Genomic DNA, 21,806 nt, shown 5'->3' on the forward strand with positions numbered 1-21,806 from the left:
TAGGTCTCCGCAGTAACAGCCACCCGCGCCGCCGCCACAAGATGGCCACCGACCTCTCACCCCGCCGTGAGAGCTGGGTCAAAGGGCAAGGGCCGGAGAAGCGGGGCACCGGGAAGTGTCAGAGCTACAGAAATACGCCCCTCCAGGGGCGGCGGCCCCCCTGAATCTAGCTTAGGGCACTTCGAAAGCAACAGACGAGGAGAGAGGCGCAGTTCGGCGGCCTCCGGAAGGCGCTTTGACCGATCGCACCCGCACGCAGGCGCAGTGAGTCTCACCGGAACACTTTCTCCCGCTCCCGCAGAACCTTTCTGGCGCTGTACGGCGCACTAGTTAATACGTCACTTCCGGAGGGGCCGAGGAGGCGGGAGAGAGGGAAAGGCTGGAAGACGAGGTAAGGGAAGAGTGGCGGGAGGTAGAGGGAACTCGGCAACTGAGAGCCAGTGGGGGGGATCCCGAGGGAACGCTGATGTTGAGTGATCAGGAGTGGGTACGGGAGGGTGGGGGCTGCTTTCTCCCTCACCTGTCAGGCCCCAGGCCGCGCTCTTCTCCGTACGCGTTCTGCTCTCTGGCTGTCCCCCTAAAAAGCTTCCTTTTGGTTCTGCCAAACCACCCACGTGCACTTTTCACGTCTTGGCTCTTGCTGTTCTTCAAAGGTGACGCCCCTTTTCTCGCCTGCTGTGCTCCAGCACCACCCTTTAATGTCCCGTTCTGACGTTCAGTCTGTGACAGCACCGCCATAAAACACCTTTATGCCCTTAATTTGTTTGCTTCGTTCAGGAAATTACGTGCTGCCCTTGCCCAGGGGGGGTCCATTTGACTGTTCTCAAATTTAAGTAATATGTTGACTTTTTTGAGGGTGGGGACAGGGAAGTCAGTGGTTCCAGTGACCTTTAAAACACTATTTGAGACTCTGACCCCTTTACCTATTTTTTAAAAGTTTTAAAGTCCAGTTATCGAATCAGTAAAGAAATTTGTCTTTCTAACTGCTGTGGGGTGGTGGTAGGGAGTTAGGTTGCTGTAGACATAACCGAGTTTTAAATTTTACTGATTATTGTGGAGTTTACCAGTAATGGGCAAACTCCAGTTAAGAAACATTCTTCTAGTTGGTGACTGTTTTTGCTCTCACTGCAGTTCTTTGTTCAGATGCTTTTACTCTCTTCTAGACTAGAATCATCATAATTGTAGCCAACATAGTGAGCAGTTGCTATGGGTTAGACACTGTTTCCACACAGTTACTCATTTCATCCTCATGGGAAAGCTATAAAGTAGTTATGTTCTTCTCATTTGGCAAATGAGGAAACTGAGACAGAGAAGTTAGGTGACCTGCCCAAGATCACATAAGTAAGATTAGAGGGAAAGGACTGCATCTTACCTATTTCCTCATCCCACCACTTTATTCATAGCTAATTGATTAAATTAATATAAAAAAGGTGAATAGCCTAAAATTACACAGTCAATATCTAGTCATAATTGTAACCAAGGACCTTTGAGCCCAAATCTAGACCATGTTTCTGTATTAAGTAGCACCGTCATATACTGAACCCTTTTATACCAAGTCACTTTGTATCAAGCACATTATGTACTTTGTTTTATTTAATTCTTACAACAGTTCTGTGGGATGAGGATTATTATCACTATTTGAAAGATGAGAAAGCATGAAAAGGGGTGAGTAATCTGTCCAATATCACTTGGACATAGAAAATGACAGAGCTTGGAGTCAGATCAGGGTTATCTGATGTCTGATCCCGAAGTCTTCACTCCTGAGCTAGTGATTCATCCTTTCAACAAATATCTTTCAACAAATAATTGTTGAGCACCTATGTTTGAAGCACTATTTTAAGCAAACAGGATCTGTGTCCCAGGAAGCTTACCTTCTACAAGGAAAGGTAGATTAAAAGAATATACAAGCATAAAATAAGTCAGAAAGCGATACCTACCTTGCATGAAAATCAAGGAGGGTGAGAAATGCATTTGTGGAAAGATAGGAAAGATTGTTATGTATGCGGGTCAGAGAAGCCCTCACTGGTAGGGTGACATTTGATAAGAACCCTGAAAGAAATGAGAGAACAAGCCATATACTGTAGGTGGTATGTTCTACACAGAGGGAAAACCAAGTACAGTTGTTAGACCACTGTTGGCATTTTTGAGGAACAGCAAAGAGGATGGTAAGGCTGGAGAGAAAATGACCCAGAAGGGTAGAAATGAGTTCAGAAAAGTAGCCACAGACCACATGACATGGGCCACATCACATGGGAACTTGTAAGCCATAGTAAGGAATTTGGATAATACTCTGAACGAAATGAGAGTTCACTGAACGCTTTTGAACAAAAGAACTTTGTGGGTGTTAAGTAGAAAATAGTAAGGGCAGAAGCAGGAAGACCAGTTCGGCGGCTGTTGCGACAACCCAGGTGAAAGGTAGGGACTGGGTGGAGGTGGTGAGAGACGGTCAGAGTTTGGAGATAGGAATCTGGGGATTTTGTCTTTTAGAGGAAGACAAGAACCTGCTGACAAATTAGATAAGAGATGTAAAACAAAAAGGAGTTTTTATGTGGTCCCAAAGGTTTTATCGTAAGCAGCCATGAAAAGAGGAGATTGCATTTACTGAGTTGCAGAAAGAGCTGGCCTGAGGAGTAAAAGCAGTTTAGATTTGTACATGTGTGTCTCCATAGGCAGCCGGGTTTATGGGTCTGGAGTTCAAGGGAGAGATCTGATAGAGATGGAGATCTAAGTGTGGGAGTCATAGGGGGAATAGAAAGAAGATAGGCCTAGTGACTGAGTCAACACTTAGAAGTCTGAACGATGAGGGTGATATAATCATGTGATATTTTTCTTCTTTAGCCCACTAAATGCTAATTACACTGATTGATTTTCAAATATTGAGTCAGCCTTCCATCTCTAGAATAAACCCTGCTGTGTCATGGTATATAATTGTTTTTACATGCTGCTGAATTACATTTTCTAAGCATTTTGTTTAGGATCTTTGCATCTATGTTCACGGAGGAAATTTGCAGTTTTTTACTTCTGTATTGTCTTTGTTGGGTTTTGGTGTCAGGATATTACTAGCTTCGTAAAATAGGTTGGGAAGATTTCCTCGTCTTCTTTTCCTAGAAGATTGTGTAGAATTGGTATTAATTCCTTGAATGGTTGGTGGAAGCTCCCAGTGTAACCACCTGGGCCTGAGGATTTCTTTTCTTTTTCTTTTGATCTTTCTCTGTCTTTCCTTCCCTGTCATCCGTCTTGCTAGAAGTGTGTTGATTTTATTGATCTTTTCAAGGAATCAGTTGTTTCATTGATTTTCCTCTATTTTCTGTTTTTAATTTCATTGATTTCTGCTCCACTCTTTATGATGTTCTTCCTTCTGCTTCCTTTGGTTTTATTTTGCTTCTCTTTTTCAAGGTTCTTAAGGTTTAGATTATTGATTTGGGACCTTTCCCCTTTTNTTTCCTTTCTTTTTTTAAAAAAGTTTGTTTCTAGAGGGAGAGAAAGAGAGAAAATGAGCAGGGGGGAGGGCAGAGAGAGAGAGGAAGAGAGAGAATCCCAAGCAGACTCTGCATTGAACCTGATGCGGAGCTGGATCTCACGGCTTTGAGATCAAGACCTGAGCTGAAATCAAAGAGTCGGTTGCTTAACCAACTGAGCCACCCATTCATTCATTCTTACTTTCATTCGCTTCTATGTATCTTTTAAATTTTCCCTTGAGATTTCCTCTTTGATCCACAGATTATTTAGAAACGTGTTGCTTAGTTTCCAAGCATTTGGAGATATTCCTGATCAGTAATAGATCTCTATTACTGAGATTTCTGGTTTAATTCCATTGTGTTTGGGAATCATACTATAGTCTCTGTTTCATGGAGCCTGATATGATCTATCTTGGTATCTTTTCTATGGTCACTTAAAACTGTCTTCTCCTGTTGTGGGTTGTGTGTTTTAAATGTGGCTTAGATCTTGTTGGTTGATGGTGTTGTTGATTCTGTTATCCTTGCTGATTTTCTACTTGTTTTATCAATTTTTGAGAGAAGAATGTTGAAGTCACCATCTGTACTTGTGTGACCACCCATACTTCTTTCAGTTTTATTGCATTTTTGCTTCACACATTTTGTGGTTGTTTTGTATTTAGCATTTATGTCTTGACATAATCCATTGAAGATTGCTAAGTCTTCCTGATTGGTTTCCCTTTGAATGGTTGTAGAGTGTCCCTCCCTATCTCTGGTAATTTATTTTGCTCTGAAGTCTATCTGATGTTGAGATAGCCACTCTTGCTTGCTTTTGATTAATGTTTGCATCATAATATCTCTTTTTGTCTGTCCTTTTACTTTCAACCTACCTATATCGTTCTATTTGAAGAGAGTTTCTTGTAGACAGCATAGACTTAGGTCACGTTTTCTAATCCATTCGGACATTCTGTTTTTTTGTTGGTATATTTAGACCTTTTATATTTAATGTAATTATTATGATAGAGCTTACCCTTCCATTTTATTTTTTGTTTTCTATTCTGGTTTTTGTTTCTCTATTTTCTTTTTCTAGCTTTCTTATAGGTTACTTGAACACTTGTTAGAATTCCATGTTATTATTTTTGCATTTCTGAATGTACCTCTTTGAAACCATTTTAATGGTTCTTTTAGGTATTGCATTATTGGGACATAATTTATCCTTACCAGCACTAGTGAAGTATAGGAACCTTACTTCCCTTTATGTCTCCTTACCCTCCCCCATTTGTAATCTAATTGTCTTAAATATTTCCTGTACACATTCGTTTAGATCCAGATCGGTGTTACAATTTTTGCTTCAACTGTCAAACACAATTTAGAAAACTCAAAAGAATAAGGAAAGCCTATTAATTTATACGTACCTTCGCTACCATGTACTTTCTTCCTCCTTGACACTAACATTTCTTTTTATTAATGTTTATTTATTTTTGAGAGAGAGCAGGGGAGGGGCAGAGAGAGAGAGGGAGTCACAGAATCCAAAGCAGGCTCCAGTCTCTGAGCTGTCAGCACTGAGCCCCATGTGGGCCTCGAACTCATGAACTGTGAGATCATGACCTGAGCTGAAGTCGGATGCTTAACTGACAGCCACCCAGGTGCCCCTAGTTTACTTTTTTTTTAAAATGTGTCCTTTCTGTTAAAGAATTTCCTTTAGCTATTCTTTTAGAACAGGCCTGATGGTGATAACTTCTTTTACTTTACCTTCATCTGAGAGTGTCTTAATTTCCACTGCATTCCTGATGAGCGTTTTGGCTGGGTATAGGATTCTGTCTCGATAGCTTTTTTTTTCTTTTTTCTTTTCCTCCCAGCATCTGAAAGTTATTGTGCCACTTGCTTCTGGCATACATGGTTTCTGATGAGAAATCCATTGTCATTCCAATTGTTTTTTTTCTCTACAGGCAAGTTTTTCTCTAACTGCTTTCAAGATTTTTGTTGTTATTGTTCATTTTCAGAAATTTAATTATGATGTAAATATAATTGCTGTAAATTTCTTTGGGTTTACCCTGTTTGGGGTTCACTAAGCTTCCTGAGTATATAGATGTATGTTTCCTGCCAGATTTAGAGGGGGGTTTCAGCCATTATTTCTTTGAGTGCTTTCTCAGCTGTGCCCTTTTTCACCTCCTCTTCTGGAACTCTTAGATCTTTTGTTATGGTTCATGGGTCCCTGAGGCTCTTTTCAGTCTTTTTTCTTTCAGTTGTTCAGATGAGGTAATTTCTGTTATTCAGTTTTGCAACTCAAATTCTTTCCTATGCCCCCTCCATTCTGCTCTTGAGCTCATCTACTGACCTTTTTATTTGTTATTGAATTTTTCAGTTCTAAAATTGCCATTTATTATTTAAAAAATTTTTTTTTAAATATTTTATTTATTTCTGAGAGAGAGAGACAGCGTGAGCAGGGGAGGGTCAGAGAGAGAGGGAGACACAGAATCTGAAACAGGCTCCAGGCTCTGAGCTAGCTGTCAGCACAGAGCCTGACGTGGGGCTTGAACCCCCAAACTGTGAGATCATGACCTGAGCCTAAGTCAGACGCTTAACCGACTAAGCTACCCAGGCGCCCCTGTTTTTTTCTTTATATCTTCTATTTCTTTGCTGAGGCTTTCTATCCTTTCATTTGCTTCAGGCAAGTTCAGAATTGCTCATTGAAGCATTTTAATTATGGCTGCTTTAATAACTTTGTCAGATAATTCTCAAATCTCTGTCATCTCAATGTTGATTGTATTAATTGTCTTTATTCTTTCAGTCTGAGATCTTCCTGGGTCTTGGTATGATGAATGATTTTTGATTGGACTTTTTGCATTATGTTCTGATGCTTTGTATCTTATTTAAGTCTTCTGTTTTAGCTGGCTTTCTCTAACACCACTCTTGCAGGAGAAAGGGGTGCCCCCCTCCTTACTGTCAAGTGCAGGTACAAGTCCAGATTCCTCACTTGGCCTCCTTTGATCCCCCCCCCGCAAGGGGAAGAGCTCCTCATTACCGTCCAGTAGAGCTAAGAGTTCCACTCCTTACTTGGTGTGCACTGCACTGCACTAGGGGTGGCCTCATTATCTCAGGACTAAGTGCAAGTCATAACTGTCCACAGGGCTCCTCTGACACTACCCAATGATGAGGGAAAAGAGCATATAGTCTTAATGTGCTCCCTTTTCTAAGTTAAGAACCACTTTTCTAGAATGTACTGCCTACCAAAGAACTTCATATGTGGTAGAAGGGGTAGGCACATAGTATAAGTGTAATATAAGACGCTGATTCACAAGTATTCTGTAGAGGACAGCTGTAAACAAAATGAGCTTAAAGTAATTTCTGGAAGGATTTAAGGGAAGTCTCCTTGATACCCCTCCTCCACCTTCTATTTTGTATATGCCTTAGGGTTCTGCTGTATATGCCTCCCTTGCAGGGCTAGACCCTCCAGTTAACTTTGCATCTCCCTTTCCTTGTCAAGAACTTAGCACAGTGAATGGCACATAGTATATGCTAAGGAAACATTTCTAGGTAGAAAGAAGTAGGAGGCTACAAAATATCAGAGTATGCTGGAGGTTTCATGTTTATACAGCTTCTTTTACTCATTTAAAAAAAATGTTTATTTATTTATTTGTTTTGAGAGAGAGAGAGAGAATGCATGAGCCGGGGAGGGGCAGAGAGAAAGGGAGAGAGAATCCCAAGCAGGCTCCACATTGTCAGCACAGACCCCAGTGTAGGGCCTGACCCCATGAACTGGGAGATCATGACCTGAGCCAGTCAAGATTCGGACGCTTAACTGACTGAGCCACCAGGCACCCCTCTTTTTTTTTTTTTAATGTTTATTTATTATTGAGACAGAAAGAAACAGAACATGAGTGAGGGAGGGGCAGAGAGAGAGGGAGACACAGAATCTGAAGCAGGTTCCAGGCTCTGAGCTGTCAGCACAGAGCTTGACGCAGGGCTCAAACCCACAAACTGTGAGATCATGGCCTGTGCCAAAGTTGGACGCTTAACCGGCTGAACCACCCAGGTGCCCCAAGGCACCCCTCTTTTACTGATTTATTAAACAAACAGTGAGTGGGAACTGCTTGGCAGACACTGTATCAGATGCTGGAAAATCACAAGTAAAGCTGCAACACTAAAAAACTATCCTATTCAATTGGAGAGGCACACAAATAAACCAATCATTTTAACCCAAAGCAGTGGCCCCCCAGTGTGCTCTGCACTTACTGCTGGATGGATACTAAGTACGTAGCCCCTCCGTCACCTGGTTTTTAGTCTTAGAAAATAGAGTTTGTGTAGAATGTATACAATGCGGGATTCCCATGCCTGGCTGGTCATCAGACTGACCTTGCAAACTTTTAAAATAGTTTCCTAGGGGCACCTGGGTGGCTCAGTCAGTTTAGCATCCAACTTTGGCTCAGGTCATGATCTCATAGTTCGTGGGTTCGAGCCCCACATCAGGCTCTGTGCTGACAGCTCAGAGCCTGGAACCTGCTTCAGATTCTGTCTCCCCCTCTCTCTCTCTGCCTTTCTCCCACTCATACTCTGTCTCTCTGTCTCTCTCAAAAATAAAAAAAACATTGAAAAAATTTAAAAAAAAAGCTTCATAGGCATACCTGCTGCCTCCCCCACCCCATGCAGATTCTGACTCAGTAGCTCTGGTGTAGGGCCCTGGAATCTGTACTTACTTTGCTCCCCCTTGATTCTCATAAACAGACTGGGGGCACCTGTGGTATAGTGGAAAGTGTGCATTCAACCTTTGGAGTCACAGGCTTGAGGTGAATCCCACATCTGACGTTGCTTGCTGTGCGACCATGGCATCACTTAACCTCTCTGAGCCTGGTGTTACTCAGCTTATGGGTGAGGAACTTTTATGTACCTAAAATACCTAGCACATGCGGGCATTTGGTGAGTTTTGTTCAACAAGTATTAATTCCCTTCCTTCTGTTCAAGAACTTGTATTGGCAGTTCTCAGGTCTGAACTCTGGTCTCCGGAATCTAAACCCAGTCTTTGTACCCATATGCTTGTTATTCAAAGTTAGGACTCCTGGAGATGATCTTCTCTACCAAGTTCGTGTTATGTTGAAGAAACTGAAATTCACGGAAATCACACAGCCAGATGTAGAGCCAAGAAGAGAAACCAGTTAGTCAGATTTGTGTTCTTATCCTGTCCCTGTCCTGGAAACAGCCTAAAAGTGGCCCAGCCAAAATCTAGAGCTATGATTGCCCCTTAAAAATGAATCTAGGGGCGCCTGGGTGGCTTAGTCGGTTAAGCGTCTGACTTTCGCTTAGGTCATGATCTCGCGGTTTGTGGGTTCGAGCCCCGCGTCGGGCTCTGTGCTGACTGCCAGCTCAGAGCCTGGAGCCTGTTTCAGAGTCTGTGACTCTCTCTCTGACCCTCCCCTGCTCACGCTGTCTCTCTCTCTCCTAGAAATAAATAAAACATTAAAAAAAAAAAGAATGAATCTAGCATGATCCTCCCATAAAGGATGATATCATCTACCTGTAGGAATTACCCCACGAGAAGAAGAGGTTGACAGTTTTTCCCAGAATCCAGTTGAGGCATGGCTCATGTTAAAGCTCTACCAGTGAGAGAACCAGATCGTAGAGTATGGCTGTTGCCTCAGCAGGCATTTACTGAATACCTGCTCTGTGCCAGAAGCAGTGAACAAACCTGTCAAGTGTCACTCTTCTGAGCCTACATTCTAGTGAGAGGAGAGGACAGTAAACAAATAGTAGATAAGCTGGTTTGAGGGAGGGAGCTGAGTGCTATTGAGGAGAACTAAACTCTGAGAAAGGAGATAGGGAGTGCCAGGGTGGGGAGGAGTGAGTGAGGACAGATTATGGTTTTAAACAGGAGTGATCAGAGAAGGCCTCACTCAGGATTCATGTTTGAGCAAAACCCTAAAAGAGATGGGAGGGCAGATCACGAGGATATATGTATGGCAGGACAGCAGGTGCAAAGGCCCAGGTGATCAGGACGTCAGTCCTGGGTGAGGTGTGGCTTGCCTGCCGTGATGGCGTCTCTGCCTTGTCTCTGCATTTATGAGATGCTTTCACTCTTCTTCCTCCTGGCCTTTGCTTGTAACGGGCCATTTACCTGGAGCAGTCTTCATGCATAGCCCCAAACGTGTAGTCCCCAAATTCCAACACAAATCCTCCTCCCTCCATGAACACTTCACTGTTAATGTTCATTCTTTTTCCAAATTTCTTTTATACTTCTTTTTTTCTCCCTTTGTCACTTCTTGATTGTATGATGTAGTTAAGTTCCTTGTGGTTGACCATCTTCTCCTTTAAGTGTCTGTAAGGCGTAGCCCTTCATCCTGTACAGATTGCCCCGTCTGGTCTGTCTTCACCTGTATGCCGTGGCCCAGGGAAGGTCCCTAACCCATCCCACGACAAGGCAGAGAGAGGTGTGGTGGGGAACAGGCTCACCCAGGCACTACGACTGCAGGTCTCTTCCCTTGCCTCTCCAGTGACTGCTCCCCACAACCACAGTGTGGGTTCACAGAGCAGGTAAGGTATAGTTGGCCATCGGCAGTCGAGAACTGGTTTATGTTTATTCGGTCCCTGTCTGCCGCACTTGAACTCTGGGTGTTTTTCTCTACTCAGCCAGGGAATCCCCTCTTTCTGAAGGCCTCAGCCCAGTACCACTTTGGGCCAGAATGCCCCTGGGGCTGTCAGTTACAGCAACACCAGACCTCGCAGTGCCACTTTAAATAATCAGGGTTGCGTTTTATAGGAAGAGAGTCTGGAACTCCTGAGTCTCTAAATCCCTAAACGATTCCTTCTGTAATTAACATATGGTCACACAAGTGTGATTTCATGGCCATCCCATAAAGGTATATGATTGCCTTTTATAGTCATGGCAGAGTAGCAATTTGCTTTACTCTCTTCCTTACATAAAGCTGGTTTATATATTTCTGAGTCTATATAACCCATTTTTTTGAAGATCTCCAATTGTGATAAATCCTCATTTGTAGAATGCTCCATTAAGAGAACGTACCGTAATTTATCCGTTCTGCTGTAGAAAGACATTCGGGTACTTTCTGTTCAGGAGCAGTTGTGGATTGTGTATTCCAGAATGCATTTTTGATATATTTAGGTATGCGTTCCTGTTGGGTGTTTATCAAAGAGTGGAATTACTAAATCATAGAGCATGTGTACATTCACCTTTTAGAAGGATACAGCCAAAAGTTTTCCAAAGTAGTTGTACCAGTTGACATTCCTACCAGCACTGAATGAGAGTTCTAGTTGCTTCATTTCCTTGCCAACACCTTGTATTTTCTTTTTCTTTCTTTTCTTTCTTTCTTTCTTTTTCTTTTTTTTTTCCCAGCTTACCCTTTCTGGTGGGTGTGTAATATCTTGTTGAGATTTTAAATCTTAGTTTCCTGATTAATGATGTTGAGTGTCTTTTCATATGTCGATTAGCCATTTGGACATCCTCTTTTTTGATATGTCTGTTCAGGTCTTTTTCCATGTTTCTTCTGGGTTGTAAAGAAAACCGATGACTTATGACTTTCTTAATGACTTAAGAGAAATCTTATATTATCAACATGAGTGTTTTGTCGGATATGTAGCAAATATCTCCTTACTGTATGAGTTGTCTTTTCACTCTCTTAATGGTGTCTTTTGATGCACAGAAGTTCTTTAATGTAATCCAGTCTGTCAATTTTTTTTTTATGGTTAGCCCTTTTCTGTATTCTGTTTAAGAAATCTTTGCCTACCCCAAGATCACAAAGATGATCTTCTCTGTTTTCTTACATTTTCTTTACATTTCACATTTGAATCCAGTGTCTGATGGAATCAAGGCATGTATATGTTTTCATATGGACAGCCTTCCACTAAAAAGACTGTTCTTTCCACTAGGTCATTTCAGAATCCCCCTTGTCCAGTATGCAGATCTGTTTCATATACATACATACATACATACCTGTGTGTATACACATATGTATATGTATGTGTGTGTATGTATATGTATATATGTGTATATATAAGTGTGTGTATACACACACACACACATACACACACACAAATACTCGGTTCTGTTAGTCTGTCATTCTTTATGCTAATAACACACTGACTTTAATTATTATACCTTTACAGTAAATTGTAAAATCAAATAGCATAAGAAACCACAGATTACCAATTTAATCTCTCTTCTTCAAGATCGTCTTTGGTATCAGTTTTAGAGTCATATTGTTGCTTTCTACAAAAACCCCATTGGGATTTTGATTGGGATTATGGTGACTCTAAACCATTGGTTCTCATCCAAGGGCCATTTTTTCCCTCCATGGGACATTTGGCAGTGTCTGAGGACCTTTTTCATTGTCACATCTGGGGGAATGCTACTGACTAACATTGGGAGGACAAAGGCCAAAGATGGTGGTAAATATCTTACAATGCATGGGACAGCTTTTCCACTAACAAATAATTATCAAACCCAAAATGCCAACGGTGCTACTGTTGAGAAAGTCAGAATTAATATAATCATTGTTTCAGTTAGGCTTCTCTCTCCCATCTTAGTATTTGTTTTCTGATGACCCACTGGTTTTGCTTCTCTTTTTTCATTTTTTTTTAACCTTTCTTTTTTTTTGGGTAAATCAAAAGTATTCCATTTTTACCACTGTCTCAACTCATTAAGTATATATTCTTTTACAGTTCTTTTGGTGCTTACCCTGCAAATTTCAACATGCATTCTTGACCTGTTAATATAAACTATCTGCTAATATAAATTATTTTACTACCTCCTGATATTCCTAAACTCTTAATACACATAATTACATAATTCTTTTTACATCTCCTGCTATTATTTGTGCATTATTTTGGTTTTCTATATATACTTAAACTGCAGAAGACATCATACTTATGGTTCTGTACAGCCAGTATTATTTTATGTTCGTGTATTCCATTGTTCTTCATTGCCCCCTACCTACCCATGCTTCTGTCTAGATTCATTTTCTCCCTTCAGTTTTTCCTTCAGTGCAGACCTGATAGCGATGAATTCGCTTGGATTTTATCTAAAAACATCTTTATTTTACCTTCAGTTTTGAAAGATGGTTTCATAGGGTATAAAATGCAACATTGAAAGATGGTTTCATAGGGTATAAAATGCAACATTGGTGGTTATTTTTCTCTCCACACTTTAAAGGTGTCATTCTGCTGTCTTCCTGATTTCATCATTTCTGTTGAGAAGTATCTGTCCGTCTACTTGCTCTTTATTTTTGGTTTACAACAGTTGGACTGTGACCTGTGGGTTGGTCTCTTTCATGTGTTTGTACATTTCTCAGCCAATTGTCCCCCAACAGCAGCCTTCTCTCAAAAGCCGTGTATTTTGAGATCTCTGAAAACTGCAGTTTTGCCCCCTCAACCTCCCATAAGCCGCATTAAATGTATTGCAGTTTCTCTTTCCTCAGTGACAGCCCTCGGCCTGGGCCACACCACAATCCCAAGCTCATGTCCAGGGTTAGCAAATGCAGAGAGGGTGGAAAATAAAAAACAAAAGAAACAGCTATTAACTGTTGGCTCGCTGCACATTCACCCCTCGCTGGAGTATTCATCCCTTAATCCTTGTTGTATCCACGACTATTTATGCTTTTAAAAAGTGGTTTTGTAATTTATCTGTTTTTTCCTAGTTGTCAGCAGGAGTTTGGCCTGCCATACCCAACCATATCCGACTTCAAAGAGAACAGGCACGATGTTCGTGAGTGCTTGTCATGTGCCAGGTGCCCTTCTAGGTTCACGGTGTACGGTTGCCCAGTCTAAGGTTGCAAAGAAGGGGGCACCTGGGTGGCTCAGTGGGTTAAGTGACCGTCTTCGGTTCAGGTCATGATCTCACAGTCCATGGGCTCGAGCCCCATGCCACTCTGTGCTCACAGCTCAGGGCCTGGAGCCTGCTTTGGATTCTGTGTTTCCCATTCTGTCTCAGCCCCTCCCCTGCTCACACTCTGTCTTTGTCTCAAAAATAAATATTTAAATAAAGTTACAAAGACAGACGTATGTATACAAGGTAATATAGTGTACTAAATACCTGAGTGGCTGTTTGCACAGCACTGAAGGGGATATAGGAAGAAGGAGGCAAATGTGAAATAGCGTCACCTGTTTCAGGAAATTGCAAGTTTTTTCATTTTACACGTGGAAGGGGTGAAGCCCTGAGAGATGAGGTTGCTGAGATAGGCGGGAGCCTGATGGCAAAGGGCCCTGAGTGCCATGGTGATTAGGCAGGCTAGGGAGAGCAGTTGAAGAATTTTAATCAGAGAAGAGTGATCAGATATTTGTTTTGGTAAGATGACTCACATGTCAGTGTGAAATGTGGATCCAGGAAGGGCAAGCACATGAGGCGAGGGGGCCAGCGAGGAAACAGTCAGTCCAACGTTAAATAGATGGTTATCATCACCAACAGATTGGAAAGATGTTGAAGGGGTAGAATTGATGAAATTTAAGAGAATGGTGGAATTAAGAAGGAGGTGGAAGAAAGAGAGGCTAAGGTTTTGTAACTCAAGGTGAGAGCTGTAAATCACAAAGGGAGCATAGAAGAGTGAGCAGAGAAGTTCAGTTTAGGATGTATTGCGTGTTCCCACTTCATTGGCTCTATTGCAGTTTGTGTCATATAATCTGAGAAGGTAATTCAGCGGGATCCCAGGTTATTTTCTTGAAATCCTGAGACAAATAAGAGAGATGCAGAGCCCCAGCCCATTGCCTTTACTCCAGCTTCAACCAGACCCTCTGATTTTATTGACGTTATATGCTAGGCTTCCACTTATTTTCTTTTTAATTTATTTATTTTTCGAGAGAGGCCAAGAGAGTGAGTGGAGGAGGGACAGAGAGAGAGGGAGACACAGAATCCGAAGCAGACTCCAGGCTCTGAGCTGTCAGCACAGCGTCCGACGCGGGGCTCAAACCCACGAACAGTGAGATCATGACCTGAGCTGAAGTCGGATGTTTCATCGACTGAGCCACCCAGGCACCCTGCTGGGCTTCCACTTAAACATTTTATCTGAAGAAAGTTTTCCACACTAAAAGAAAAAAAAAAGTCACCAACAGACAGTGCTTCCTTTTTCATTCATCTTTCTATTTAAGTCTCTGTTTCGAGTTGTTTGCTTGCATGGAGTCCTTTCTCAAGTACTCGATCTTCCTGGGGAGGGTATGTGGGTAATGTCTTCTCTGAATCCTTGCTTCTGTGCTTGCAGTCTGACAGGTGACTCTCTTGGCGGTATATAGGGTTTGGGGGCCACAGTCCTTAACTGGCAGTCAGCAGATGCTATTCCATTGCCTTCTAGTGTCCCTTGTTGCAAATGAGAAAGCCAAAGCCAGTCTTCTTCTAAGTTATCTGTTGTTTCTTCCTAAAAGCATAGATGATTTTTCTATCTTTCAGAGTACTGGAATTTTACCAGAGTGTTACTAGGTGTGTAGCCTTCTGTCTTTCACTCTCCACTTAAATCTTTCTGCATCTCAGAAAAACGTTTCAGTTATTTATTTGTTTTAGCTCTTCCATCTGGTCCTTTCTCTCCTTCCAGAATTCCTCGCTATTTACACACTGGTTCTCCCACATCCGTTCTCCCAATGTCACGAGTTCTGTCTCTTTGTCCTTCTGCTCTGAGTTTGAAAACAGCTCTACTTGATCTTCCAGGCCACTGACGGGATCACAGTCTTCTTTTTTTAAAAAAATTCCATCAGCTGAACTTTTTTTTTTGGTGTGGCAAATCCTGTTTTAAAAATTCTAAGAGATATCATTCGCCTTGTGATCCAACTTTTTACTGCTTTTATTGTTTTTCAAATTCTTATCTGTCCCCGTGAGAGGTTCTGTTAATCTAAGACTCCCGGCCTCAAAGCGCGCTCTGCCAGCTTTCCCTGCCTCTGACTCCTGGGTCCCTTTAAGTGGTTATCTTCCCTTCCTTCTGTTCCAACTATAGTACCAGAGGGGATGGCACAGCAGCCTCGGGTCATGCAGGTGTGAGCCGGCGCCAGTGGGGTGCCGTGGCCACTGGCTGAGCCTCCTGGCATCAGGAACCTGAGATAGGGAGGATTTGAGCTTTCTGCCTGCCCTGGCTTCTCGGGGGCCACAGCGACCAGGAGGCGTCTCCCCCAACAAGCCTCACCGAAACCGGCATCGCCCTTGCTTGCAGAAGACCAAGGAGCTCTGTGGAGCAGACTCTTCCTAGGGTTTTGGAGGCTGATTGTTGCCCTGGAGCCCTTGCCTCTCCTGACCCGGGAGGAAAACCTGGCGCTGGCTCGCTGTCTCCAGGCCAAGTGGGTCTTGCCCACACACCCACCAGGCACCACTTTCCTGCCCGCCTTGTAGCCAGTGGCGCTCAGTAGGGTCCATTGGATTGGGGAGAGGGAGAGGCGTCGTCTGTCCAGAAGCCCCCAGCAGGTTGAGCCAATAGAGAGAGACTGTGAGAGACAGACAGACCGGCAGACCCCACGAGACTGGACGATTTCTAAGCCTCCTTCCAGTGCCAACATTTTACAAGCATGGAGGTTTGTGGTCTCCAGCTTCAGCTTAGTCCTCATACCCTTGGGCCACACTTTTATGTCTTCCCAGCATGCTCTGCTTCCCCAGAGGGAATATTTGAGACTTTCATTTCTCTCCTCAAGCCTTCTGTTTAACCCTCCTGCTTGTTCACTGTCTGCCCATGACTTTGAGTTTCTCCTCACAGAGAAAAGAGATTTCCTGGTATTGAGTTTTCTGGTATTCCTTCACTCACACAGAAACCCATCTCCTGGCACTGCCTGTCCGCCTGCCTCTATCTTTCCATCCTGCGGGACTCTCCTTACCCATGGTTTCTGTGATAGCTTGTGCTCCTGGTTTTCCCGCTTCTTTGGCTGCCGCCCTCTGTTTTGTTTGTTTTTTTTAATGTTTTATTTATTTCTAGGAGACAGACAGCGTGAGCAGGGGAGGGTCAGAGAGAGAGGGAATCACAGACTGAAACAGGCTCCAGGCTCTGAGCTGGCAGTCAGCACAGAGCCCGACGCGGGGCTCGAACCCACGAACCGTGAGATCATGAGCTAAGCGAAAGTCGGACGCTTAACCAACTAAGCCACCCAGGCACCCCAACCGCCCTCTGTTTTGCTCTGCCCTCGGTCTCACCCAGCTCTGACTCTTCCTTATCCCTGGCTGCCCAGGCATCTTCTCAGTGCATATCAACTTCCGCTAAAAACTGCTCCATGACAAGAACAGACAAAACTAATCCGTGGTGATAGAAGTCAGAATAGAGGTTACCACTGGGCAGGGGAAATAGCAATTGACTGTAAAGGGCCTTGAGGCAGCATTTTGGGTGTTGGAAATACCGTGTCTTGTTTTGGACAGTGCTTACATAGATCTCTATGTACACAAAAATCCACTTAGCTAGACATTGAGACTAGTGTGTTTTACTCTATAAATGTCATGCCTCAACTTAGAAAAAGATAAAACCTTCAGTGGCTCTCCATTACTACTACAGGTTAGGATCCAAACTCCTTAGAACAGCCCGCAGATTCTTATGTATTCCTCCCTCAGGTCTGGCTCCAGCATCTTCCTCCTGGGAACCCACCCTGGCTTTCCCAGGGTTCTGATGTACAGGCCTGCCTCACTCACTAGGGACCATGAGCGCAGGCCTGTCCTGATGCTTAGCAGGCCACGTTGCAACTGTCCGTCTGCTTCCCTCGCTGGACTGGGGGCCCCTAAGAAGAGCGGCAGTCTCTCTTCAGTCCCCTTGCCCCCCTCACGCCTTGTGCAGCGCCTGGCGCAGAGGCCCCACTAAATGTCTGTTGATCGACTGAATGCAGGTTCACTTTGTATTTGCCTTGAGCTTGCCCTTTACTGAGCAGTTTTCTTCCTCCAGCCTGCAGGATGCGTGCTCGGTGAGGAGGCTGCTGCAGAATGGCAGTGTTTGACACCCCAGAGGAGGCCTTTGGCGTTTTGCGTCCGGTCTGCGTCCAGCTCACGAAGACGCAGACGGTGGAGAGCGTGGAGCGCCTGCAGGCGCAGTTACGCGCCGTGAGCGACTCTGCCCTTCAGGAGCTCCAACAGTACGTCCTCTTCCCTCTGCGATTCACCCTGAAGACCCCGGGTCCCAAGAGAGAGCGCTTGATCCAGAGCGTGGTGGAATGCCTCACGTTCGTCCTGTCTTCCACATGCGTGAAGGAACAAGAGCTTCTCCAGGAGCTCTTTTCGGAGCTCTCTGCCTGTCTCTATTCGCCCAACTCCCAGAAGCCCGCGGCTGTGTCCGAGGAGTTGAAACTGGCCGTGATCTGGGGCCTCAGCACACTGATGCACTCGGCTTATGGGGACATCATTCTGGCTTTTTACGAGCCCTCCACTCTGCCTCGTTTAGGATTTGCTGTGTCTTTACTGTTGGACCTGGCAGAACGGGAGAAATCAAAGCAAATTAAGATCGCTGCCTTAAAATGTCTGCAGGTCCTGCTCCTCCAGTGCGATTGTCAGGACCACCCGAGGCCCTTGGACGAGCTCGAGCAGAAGCAGCTGGGGGACCTGTTTGCCTCTTTCTTACCTGGAATCTCCATGGCGCTGACCAGGGTCATCACAGGAGACTTCAAACAGGGGCACAGCATTGTCGTGTCCTCCCTAAAGATCTTTTACAAGACCGTGAGTTTCATTATGGCCGATGAGCAGCTCGAAGGAATCCCACAGGTCCAGCCGAGGCCCGCAGTGGGGCACAGGGTGGCAGAGCTGCTGGTTCACAGGGAGGCCACGTGGGTAAAAAATACCAGCGACAAACTGACTCTCCTCATTAAAAAGATAATCGAGTGTGTTTCAGTCCACCCACACTGGAAGGTAAGGCTGGCACTGATCGAACTCGTTGAGGCCCTTCTTCTGAAGTGCAGTGCGTCGCTGGTCGGATCAGCTGGACCCCTTCTGAAGGCTTTGGTGGGTCTAGTAAATGATGAGAGCCCTGAAGTCCAAGCCCAGTGCAACAGAGTCCTGAGGCATTTTGCAGACCAGAAGGTAGTGGTAGGCAACAGAGCCTTCGCCGACATCCTGTCGGAGAACCTGCATGCCCTTGCCACGTCTCTTCCCCGCCTGATGAACTCCCAGGACGATCGGGGCAAATTCTCCACCCTCTCCGTGTTACTTGGTTATCTGAACCTCTTGGGCCCCAAAGTGAACTTTGTCCTCAACTCCGTGGCCCATCTTCAGCGCCTTTCCAAAGCGCTTATCCAAGTTCTAGAACTGGATGTGACTGACCTCAAAATCGTTGAAGCGCGGCGCTGGAATTCAGATCACCTGAGTGCTTCCCCGGAGACCCTGGCCGCGCAGCGGTGGAGTCGGATGCAGAAGAGACACTTCCGCTTCTTCACCGACGAGAGGCTCTTCCTGCTCGTGCAGCAGGTGTGCCGGCTTCTTGGTTTTTATGGGGACCTCTATTTGCTCGTAGATCACTTTCTGGAGCTGTACCATGAATCTGTGGTTTACCGGAAGCAAGCTGCCATGATCCTTAACGAACTGGTTGTGGGGGCTGCTGGGCTGGAGGTGGACAACCTTCATGACAAACATATTAAACCAAGCCCTGAGGAACTGAGAGAGATTGTGACGTCTGTCCTTGAAGAATACACAAGCCAAGAAAACTGGTATTTGATCACTTGTATTGAATCTGAAGAAGTGGGAGAGGAGCTAACAGTGAAGCAGTCAGGCCTCCAGGCCATCACATCTGGTGCCCACACCTGCCAAGTTACATCTTTTCCAGCCTTCTCAAAGCCAAGTGCCACTATTTGCTCCATGAACAGCAACATCTGGCAAATATGCATCCAGTTGGAAGGGATTGGGCGCTTTGCATGTGCCCTAGGAAAAGACTTCCGTTTGCTCTTGATGTCAGCCCTCTATCCAGTACTGGAGAAGGCTGGAGACCAAACCCTGCTCATTAGTCAGGCGGCTACCAGTGCCATGATGGACATTTGCCATGCTTGTGGCTACGACTCTCTGCAGCACCTGATCAATGAAAATTCGGACTATTTGGTGAATGGGATCTCTTTAAATCTGCGTCATCTGTCTCTGCACCCCCATACCCCAAAGGTCCTGGAAGTCATGCTGCAGAACTCAGACGCTAGCCTGCTTCCTTTGGTGGCAGATGTGGTGCAGGATGTCTTGGCCACGTTGGACCAGTTTTATGATAAGAGAGCTACTTCCTTTGTCAGCGTCCTGCATGCCCTGCTGGCAGCATTAGGTACATTCAAAGCCCCTCTTATGCTGCTTAGGGGCCGATCTTATTGCCTGTGTGTGGTTATGTAAGGGAGGGCATGATTGAATAGTTGCTGGGCCAGTCCCGCGTGTTACACTAGGCTTCCACTGCCTTTTTTTTTTTTTATACTTCTAATAACCTCTACCATATATTGAGTTCCTGCTCTGTGTGAGGGACGTAAACCCTGCAGACTAAATGTAAACATCATTTTTATTTTACAGAAAAGAAGAACTAAGGCTCAGTGAGATCTTACTTACCCAGGGTCACGCAGGAAATAAGGAGTAAAGTTGGGATTTATGATAGTTTTGTTCTTTTCAATATACCAAACTGCTTCTGACAGTACTTGGAGTTAGCAGTATCTGTGCTAATGCAGACCAAGAGTAGCAGGAATAATTCAGTAGAACCTTGCCATCCAGTGGAACTTTCTGTGATGATGGAAACAGTCTATATATGTCCTGTCTATTACGGTAGCTACTAGGCTACATGAGGCTAGTGTAACAGATTCTTTATTTTAATTTAAATAGCCACATGTAGCTAGTGACTACCATAGTAGAGGTCTAGAAACTTTGTTTTAACCTGTTAATTGTATGAAGTGGTTTGACTTTCCTTCCTTCTGGTTCTGTTGAGTGTCTGTTGGAGGTCTTAGTAACCATTAAGGCTACGGAGTAACCATTAAGGCAAAGTTTTGGACTCCAAGAAAAAGAATATCTCAACTAGATAGTCTGTCTTTGAGTGAAAAAAAAATAATGAGCTATATACTTGAGTCCCTTTTATCCGAAGACCCTATCTCTAGTATTTATTTCTGTACTAATAGCCTCTGAAGTAGGTGGGAATGTCGCCGACGTCATTTTGTCAGCCGAGAAAGCCAAGGCCACGTAAGAAAGTCAGTCACAGCAAGACAGGTAACTGGAACAGAGACAGTCATCTGCCTTGTACCTGATGCCATTTCTACTGTTTGTTCATTCATTCATTCATTCATTCATGAACGTTCACATGCCGTCTGAATGCTCTTTAACTCATTCATTCAGTGAGGAGTGCCTGCCGCATGTCAGATACCACTAAGTAATCAGGATATAGCTGGGAACAAGACAGATAAACTCAAGGAATTTTCTGGCTACTACAGAAGAGATGAGAAACAAGTAAAGCACTGAACAAGTTCACCCTAGATTCTAATAAGCACCATGAAGGAAATAGACAACTTACTGCAAGGGAGCCACGGGGCTGGGCAACTTTAAGGAGAGTGGTCAGGGAGGGCTTCTCTGAGGAGGCAACACAAGACCCATAGGCTCTGAAGGGCCCCTTAGTACATATGGAGCTGTCGTATCCTTTTTATGGATTTTAAGAACATTTAGGCAAAAGGAACTGGTGCACAGATCTGGAGGGAAGAAAGGGCTTGAGGCCGTCGGAGACTGGAAGACAGGCCACTGTGGAGAGAGTGACACAAGACAAAGCCGAAAGGTTGGGCAAGGGTAAACCCCGCGTGGTCTTGTAGACCAAGGGAAGGGGTTTACTTTGCAATCCCTCGGAAATCTGTACTGGATAAGCTGCGGGGATGGGAGTGTAGACTGGGAGGAACCAGGTCCCTGCCCCCGTGGCAGCACTACCGAGGCTGGCTGACTGCTGACAGGCTTGAGGCTGTGACTCGCTTCCGCGGTCCGAATATAGCGCACTTCCACCTTGAGTGCTTTGGGGAGCTATACTGTGTGTCCATTTGAGATTTTAAAGATGCATTAGAAAAGGCCTATTAAATATACCCTCAGATACCTCAACGTGGGCCTTGAAAATTACATTCCCTCGGATTGCTGATATCTTTGTTCATCTCTAAAGGAGGAACCCTGTGTATGCGCTTTTTTTTTTTAATGTTTATTTATTTTTGAGAGAGAGAAGATGGGGAGGAGCAGAGAGAGAGAGACAGAGGATCCAAAGCGGGCTGTGTGCTATCCACACGCCTATGTGTTGTTGAGCCCCAGTGTGGGGCTCAAACTCATGAGCCATGAGATCATGCCCTGAACTGAAGTCAAGAGCTCAACTGGCCAGGCCACCCAGGTGCCCTGCTCCTCTTTTTTTTTTTTTTTTTTAATGTTTATTTTTACAAGAGAGAGACAGAGCACGGGTGGGGTAGGGGCAGAGAGAGGGAGACACAGAATCTGAAGCAGGCTCCAGGCTCTGTGCTAGCTGTCAGCAC

General features: G+C 44.5%; 1 protein-coding gene across 2 annotated transcripts in view; it reads left to right on the plus strand.

Annotated features, from left to right (window-relative positions):
* The first annotated feature begins 333 nt into the window (after positions 1–333).
* The window catches only part of TTI1 (TELO2 interacting protein 1), a 45,778-nt gene continuing 24,305 nt past the window's right edge, over positions 334–21,806 (plus strand). For both annotated transcript variants that reach the window (XM_077778841.1, XM_077778842.1), the window contains exons 1-2: positions 334–391; positions 17,267–19,606. In XM_077778841.1, coding sequence (XP_077634967.1) covers positions 17,305–19,606 — 2,302 coding nt within the window. In that variant the 5' untranslated portion in view covers positions 334–391; positions 17,267–17,304. The remainder of the gene's footprint in view (positions 392–17,266; positions 19,607–21,806) is intronic.

The sequence above is a fragment of the Crocuta crocuta genome, unplaced genomic scaffold, assembly GCF_008692635.1.
Source record: "Crocuta crocuta isolate KB4526 unplaced genomic scaffold, BGI_CrCroc_1.0 scaffold248, whole genome shotgun sequence".
NCBI classification, from domain to species: Eukaryota; Metazoa; Chordata; class Mammalia; order Carnivora; family Hyaenidae; genus Crocuta; species Crocuta crocuta.